The sequence below is a fragment of the Portunus trituberculatus genome, chromosome 28, assembly GCF_017591435.1.
Source record: "Portunus trituberculatus isolate SZX2019 chromosome 28, ASM1759143v1, whole genome shotgun sequence".
NCBI lineage: Eukaryota > Metazoa > Arthropoda > Malacostraca > Decapoda > Portunidae > Portunus > Portunus trituberculatus.
This window is the reverse complement of record NC_059282.1, coordinates 5,612,270-5,619,769: the sequence shown is the minus strand read 5'-3', so window position 1 is coordinate 5,619,769 and position 7,500 is coordinate 5,612,270. Positions and strand designations below refer to the sequence as shown.

Genomic DNA, 7,500 nt, shown 5'->3' with positions numbered 1-7,500 from the left:
CAATACTGATGATGATGATGATGATAGTGATGATGATGATGGTGATGATGATGATGATGATGGTGATGATGATGGATATAATAGTGATATACTTTTTACTGTTCGTATTGTGATTGTTGCTTTGTTAATGATGCAATTACTACTACTACTACTACTACTATTGTGACTGTTGTGATTGTTGCCACTCTTGTTAGTCTTTTCATTGTTATTTATTTTGTTATTGTTGTTATTGTTATCTGAATCAATATCAATCAGGAACTAATGAAAACCTTCAGTGTCTTTCACAAACGAAACTGAACACACACACAAAATAAATTATACAAAAAGACATATAAGAAAAAAAAAAATAAAAGCAAGAGAGAGAGAGAGAGAGAGAGAGAGAGAGAGAGAGAGAGAGAGAGAGAGAGAGAGAGAGAGAGAGACTATATCAAACTTATATTTAGGGAGAGACTCAAACATTTCCAGTAGCGTCGTAACACAGTAGGAGTAGGAGGGGGGGAGGGGGCGGGTGTTAGAAGGAGGAGTGACGGGAAGGATGGGAAGGGAGGAGAGAGGGAGTGGTGTGTCGTTTCCTGGCCGGGAGACCAAGGGTAACTCCCCGTAAGGATTTCGGTAAAGTCCCGCCTGGGTGAGCGGATGACGACGCCACGATGACTATAGGAGGAGGAGGAGGAGGAGGAGGAGGAGGAGGAGGAGGAGGAGGAGGAGGAGATAATGATAGGGATTGTATAAATGAATAAGAAACAATGGCTACAATAAATATAAATAAAATATCTAGAAAATAATAAAGAAAAGAATAAAACTAATACTTCCATGAGAGAGAGAGAGAGAGAGAGAGAGAGAGAGAGAGAGAGAGAGAGAGAGAGAGAGAGAGAGCTGTTATCAAATCTATATTCAAGGAGAGAGTCAAGCATTCCCAGCGGCATCGTAACACAGTAGGAAACAACAAGGGAAAAAGAGAGACACTTGCCTAACCTGAGCTCCCCTCCAGACACTTCCTGACTCCCGCGACCCGCCAGTCAGGCAGTAACCGCGGCGCCCTCCACACTTGTCCTCCTTCAAGTCAAGTCCGTGTCATCCATGTGAGTCACCTTCCACCTCAATTGTCACCTTTTTGTTCTTCTCATCTATTTTTCTTTTTCCTTTAGTTAATCTTAGTAATTCATGTTTTTCTTTTCGCTCTCTTTTTTCTATTCCGTCATTTCCACTCTTCCTTCACTCTTGTTTAGGTAAGTGAGGACGTCTTTTGTTTAACTATTGATTCATTCACTCTTTTTGATAGTCATTTCACTTAATTCATCATCTATTCTTGTTTTCTTTTTTATTCTGAGTCAATTTTGAAGCTTCCTTAGGTTAGATTCCCAGCTTAAAACAAATCCTTAAGACTTCTCTCTTTCTCTCCTCCAGCTGGCGATGTCATACACACAGGCGGTGATGTGTGGGCTCCTGGTGTTGGTCGCTTCTCCTCTAGCGTGGGGCGGCGTCCCCTGCACACTGCCGCCCCCAGCCTCTGGTCCCTCACCCTCGTCCTCGGAAGCTATCATGAAAGATTCGGAGGGCTTGAGTGGCTCGCATAGCTCCCTCAACTTTTCCCTCCTACCAGTGTGTCCTACGGCGTGTGGCGACCTGGAGGTGGTGTCGGAGGAGTGGGTGCGTGTGGCGGGAGGTGATAGGGCGCTGCAGTGCCTTCGTCAGTTGCCTGAATCACGTGGGAGACTTGTACAAGACGTGTACTGGTTTGCATCACGCAGCACGGATGTAATGGTCTACTTGGGTAACTCCTCTGAGGTGGTTCTGACGTGGGACTACTTGACGGCGGCGCAGAAGGCGTGGGAGATAATGTTTCTGGGAGTGTTGGTGGTGGGACTGGTGGTGGCGCTGGTGGGAAACTCTCTAGTGCTTGTTACAATGATAGCGTCAGGCCACAATGATGCACTGTGGGTGATGCGTGCGTCCCTAGCGGCTGGTGACCTTCTTCGGGCTGTCACCGTCGTGGTCCCGGCAGTGGTTGACACCATTACCCTCATGACGCACCATGATGCAAACACGACGCCTTGCCGTGCAGACGAAAGCGAATTGATGGTCTTCGCGGGTGTGATGTTCTGGGTCACCACGCTGGCATCCGTGCAGTGCCTGGCGTGGCTGAGCGTGGAGCGGGTGTTGCTGTGCGGGTTTCCTCATGTCTGCAGGCACTTCACCGTCAGGAGAGCCACAGTCGCCTCGGTCATAGTGTGGCTCCTGGCGATGGGTCTTCCCTTCACGCTCCTCTTCCTCACTACAGGCCCCGTCACCTATTGGGATCCGGTGACGAAGCTCACTTTTTCACTTCCTGACGGCGACGCTGAGGGTGCGACCTACGTGGTGCTGATTGTTCAATACGTATACCTGAGTGCCCTGTCGCTCCTCACCGCCGTCGCCTCGGGGCTGGCAGTGTGCGTCTTCCAAGGGAGGGCGCTGAAAGAGAACGACGACGCAGAGAGACACACCCCCGCCTCCTGCGTTTGGAGAAAGAGAAGGGACGACCAGACCATCCACTCCACCCTCGTGCTGATGCTGACGACATTCCTCATCTCAGTGCCTCCCTTCCTCCTGTCCTTCCTCCTGCAGTACCTCCTCCCTGCTCCCTTCTGGAGACACAGCCGGGTCCTCCACTGTATCCTCACTTGGCTCTTTGTTTTCTCCTCCTCCTGGCAGTGGTACGTGTATAACCTGCGCAGCAATTTCTTCAGGAGGCACGTGGCGATGCTCTTCCTGAGGTGTGCCTGCCTGCCGGAGTGCCTGAAGAAGAGACTCAGGTTCCCCAAGCCCTCTGCCCTCTCGCTCGAATGGGGCCACGCCTGGTATGACTTGCACGCCTTCATCAAGGGAAAGTCAACAGTGGTGCATAATTCTGAAGGCTGTGCCGTAGAAGGGCGCCAGGAAGAAGTTGTAATTTGATTCGCGTCGCTGCAACGAGGTCATATGGCGCCGGTTTGGGTTAGGAAAGCGCTACCTCCCCCACAGACAAATTGGAGTGAGTCAGAATCAAACTTGTGATCTCCGGGGCTTGAGTTGAGTGTTTCACCAAAGAGCAACGAGCAGGAGGTGGTGTAGGAGTAAGAATTATAGTGAAGTGTTGTTAGTGTCACCATTGTATTCACCATTACCATCATTACCATCACCATTCTCACTATTACCATTGCCATCATCACAGTTCTCATCACTAGTATCACATTCATCCTAATAATCATCAAAATCATCGGCACCATTACCACTGTCACCTCTTGAAAAATTGTAGAAGACTCCCATGAAAGAAACAGAAAATTAATTAATAAAGAAAATGTAGAATTTTTTAAAGTTTGATTCCGTTTTCTTTCAAGTGCTTTCAGTAATCAACGGGACTTTATTTTCTAGTTTTTTTTGTTTTTAATTAGTTTTTATTAATCATATTTGACAGTCTCTCTCTCTCTCTCTCTCTCTCTCTCTCTCTCTCTCTCTCTCTCTCTCTCTCTCTCTCTCTCTCTCTCTCTCTACATAACTATGCCTCTTCCTTCTTCTTTCCTTTCCCTTCCTCCCACTCTGACCCAGAAACCGACCTTGAGGAGGAGGAGGAGGAGGAGGAGGAGGTGGAGGAAAGTGAAAGCTCTTCCTCCTCCTTACCTGCGGCATCTCACCTGTGAAAGGAAGAACCGAAACCCGACCTGGATTTAATAGGTGTCTCTCAAAACACACACACACACACACACACACACACACACACACACACACACACACACACACACACACACAAGAGGACCAAGATTCGATTCCCCGGCCGGGTGGAGATATTTGGGTGTGTCTCCTTTCACGTGTAGCCCCTGTTCACCTAGCAGTGAGTAGGTACGGGTACGGGATGTAAATCGAGGAGTTGTGACCTTGTTGTCCCGGTGTGTGGTGTGTGCCTGGTCTCAGGCCTATCCGAAGATCGGAAACAATGAGCTCTGAGCTCGTTCCGTAGGGTAACGTCTGGCTGTCTCGTCAGAGACTGCAGCAGATCAAACAGTGAAACACACACCGCGTAGTGTAGTGGTTAGCACACTCGACTCACAATCGAGAGGGCCGGGTTCGAGTCCCGGCGCGGCGAGGCAAATGAGCAAGCCTCTTAATGTGTGAGCCCTGTTCACCCAGCAGTAAATAAGTACGGGATGTAACTCGAGGGGTTGTGGCCTCGCTTTCCCGGTGTGTGGAGTGTGTTGTGGTCTCAGTCCTACCCGAAGATCGGTCTATGAGCTCTGAGGTCGCTCCGTAATGGGGAAGACTGGCTGGGTGACCAGCAGGCGACCGAGGTGAATTACACACACACACACACACACACACACACACACACACACACACACACACAAAACCATGTTCATACTATTTATTTTCCCTTATCTTATTTTTTTTCCCACGTTAGGAGATAAAAAGTACGTAAGTTTGTATGACGTGTGTGTGTGTGTGTGTGTGTGTGTGTGTGTGTGTGTGTGTGTGTGTGTGTGTGTGTGTGTGTGTGTGTGTGTGTGTGTGTCGCTTCTATTATGGCACTAGTTTTTGTACCTTAGCGGTGTGTCGTGTTATGTGTCATTTGATGTGGATGTCCAACACTATCTTTCGCCTTCATTAATCTGTCTACCAGTAAGCATTTCCACCGTCCCCCCCCTCTCTCTCTCTCTCTCTCTCTCTCTCTCTCTCTCTCTCTCTCTCTCTCTCTCTCTCTCTCTCTGACTCCTCTTCGTCCTCATCCATTAGCTTTTTTCTTACTTTCTTCTTTCTTTCCATTCGTCCTCTTCTCTCTTTTTTCTCCTGTTCCTCCTTTCCTCTTTATTGTTTTTCTCCTTTCATTTTTTTTTCTTCTTCCTTCTCCTCCTCCTCCACAAACAGCCTCTTCGGGATTAATGGGTCTGTTATTTGCTCTTCTTTTGTTATTCTTTATGGTTCTCCTCCTCCTCCTTCTCTACTGCATCGTTAGTTACTTAAGAATTCCTTCCCAAACACCAACGCAAAAGGAGACACGTTTGTTGTCCTTATATCTTCCACCACCACCACTACCACAACCAACATCACCAGCATTAACTTCTTCAGTACTGAGACGCATTTCTACCTTGAGTTTTTTGGTGTGATTAGACTATTTATTGACATTAGGAAGTGTCTATGGAGGTCTGAAGATTAATGGCCACAGTCTTCACTATTTCAATCCCCCACATAAGTTTCTGGAGCCGTATGGAATCGCCATATAGTAACCAGCATGAATATGAAAACCACGTCATGGTACTGAAGGGGATAAGCAACAAAGAAAAGAAAGCATGCCATAGAATCAAAGGTAATTCCCTTCTTTTACAACACGAGACATAAAACTTCCTCGCTTTTGTGTACCAGCAGAGGAAAACCACTTGGAGCCAACACTGCACCTTAACCTTTTCCCGCCATGAAAGACCCACTTGTAAAATCTACGTTGCCTGTTAGTTGCACCGTACTATATGGAAAGAAGTGTAGTTTTTTTTTGCAACCAGCTCTCACTACCTTTGCCAGACTACGTGCAAGGAGAGAGTAGATGGCACGAGTGAAGGGGTGAGTGAAGGGGTGAAGAAGGGGAAAGGGGTGTGAGAGAAGGAAAATACGAGTGAGAGGGAGATGTGATTTATGGTAGTATGGGTGAAAAATAGAAAGTAGATGAGAAGTGAAAATAAAAGCGAGTGAGAGGAATGATAAGGGTGAAAAAATAGTTAGAGGAGAAATAGATGAGAAATGAAAAAAAAAGAGAGGGAAAGGAATATGAGAGGAGGAAACTACGAGTGAGAGGAAGATATGAAAAAATATGGGATGCAGGAAATAGATGTGAGAAAGGAAGACATATGTGAGAGATGAGAGGAATATAGGCAAAAAAAAAAAAGATAGGAGTAGAAAGAGTGAAAGAAGAAACATATGAGAAATGAGAGGAATGAGGTGAAAAATAAAAGAGAGTGAGAGGAGAAATAGGTGAGAAGTGAGAGGAATGAAAGAGGGAAAATAGGAGAGAAAAGAAGCATGGGAGAAAAACAGATGTGAAAGATGAAGGGTAAAAATGTGAAGGGGTAAAAAAAGAAAAGAAAAAAGTGAAAGAACATAGAAAAAAAGTGTGTGTAGGCGAGGGAAAGTAGTAGATGGGTGAGACAGAGACAAGACAAAAAAACGAAAGGAGAACAACAACAACAACAAAAAAAAACAGAGAGGAAAAGCAACACAAATAAAGAACCTGATAATAAGAATAAAGACAATAACAAACAAAACAGACAAGAAAAAATATTAAAAAAACAAAAACACGAAAAATAAAACAAAGAGAAAAATAAATCAAAATCTGAGCAAAAATATGTGAAAAGAACAAGACAAGAAGCAGAAAAGTAGAGAAAAGGGTGAATGGGTATGAATGGAGCGAAGAAAGGGGAGAATAAGAACACAGAAGGAAGGGGAAGGAGAGATCAGCAAATGGGTGTCTGTGAATAGGTATGCAAGAAAGAGGACGAGGAGGACGAGGAGGAGGAGGAGGAGGAGGAGGAGAAGAGAGGGAAAATAGAAGAAAAGAAAGAGATTTAAGAGGATGAATAAGGAGAAAATGAAGGTGCAGTGAGTGAGGAGCTAGTCACTTTTAGTACAGGTAAGCACAACCAGGTGAAAGGTACGGCCTATAATTAACTTACCTGCCGTACCTGCGCCTTTACGTAATGACTGAAGGAAGGAAGGTAAAAAATGGAAACAAAACAATAAAGCAGAAGATAAAGAAAAAAATGGATAAAATGATTGCAAATTACTAAAAAGGAAGAAGATAATGTGTAAATAAGACAATGCAGAGGAAGATGAAGATAATGGGGAAAAAAATACTGAAGAATTATTTGGAAAGAAGGGAAAGAAATAAACACAATAATAAAGTAGAAAATAAACCAAAAACAACAAAAATAACTGAGGAAGAAAACAAATATAAACAAAACGAGATGAAAAAAAAAACAATCAATGAAAACAAATTACAAAAACACTAATAACTTTACAACGAAGAAAACATGAATAACACACCAAGAAATTGACACACACACACACACACACACACACACACACACACACACACACACACACACACACACACACACACACACACACACACACACATTGCACTATATTCCACGCTACACACACCTATAGAATGTATGAACACTAAATTGACCCTTCCCTTCCCCTGCCCAGCACATACCTGCCCACGGACCCACCTGCGTACCTGGCCGGAAGGAATGTAGGTAATGAGAAAGACAGACAGACAGACACACGCTCGTATTCTCAAACACTTTTGCGCTTCCCTTCCACTGTTTCAAAAGACTTTATCTAAATTTACAGGAGTTTTTTAAGGTGTTTTTACGGTTCTAGAGGCAGAGTGACGATATTTCTACATTACCAACTGGGAAAACACTCTTGAAAACCCCGCTGATCATCTCTGTGGCCTTGGAAAATACTCGCAGTGAGAGAACAAAGCGATTCTGC

General features: G+C 45.0%; 2 protein-coding genes across 2 annotated transcripts in view; both read left to right on the top strand.

Moving 5' to 3' along the window:
- The window catches only part of LOC123510131 (mast cell carboxypeptidase A-like), a 7,397-nt gene extending 7,129 nt beyond the window's left edge, over window positions 1-268 (top strand). The window contains exon 13 of the mRNA XM_045264967.1: window positions 1-268. This exon is cut by the window's left edge and continues 1,247 nt beyond it. The gene's annotated coding sequence lies outside the window, so the exon portion shown is untranslated.
- Window positions 269-873: 605 nt separating this feature from the next.
- Window positions 874-3,330, top strand: LOC123510133. The gene is made up of 2 exons (XM_045264970.1): window positions 874-1,082; window positions 1,408-3,330. The coding sequence occupies exon 2, from the start codon at window positions 1,414-1,416 to the stop codon at window positions 2,935-2,937; it is 1,524 nt and encodes a 507-aa protein (XP_045120905.1). The 5' UTR covers window positions 874-1,082; window positions 1,408-1,413; the 3' UTR covers window positions 2,938-3,330.
- The last annotated feature ends 4,170 nt before the right edge of the window (window positions 3,331-7,500 follow it).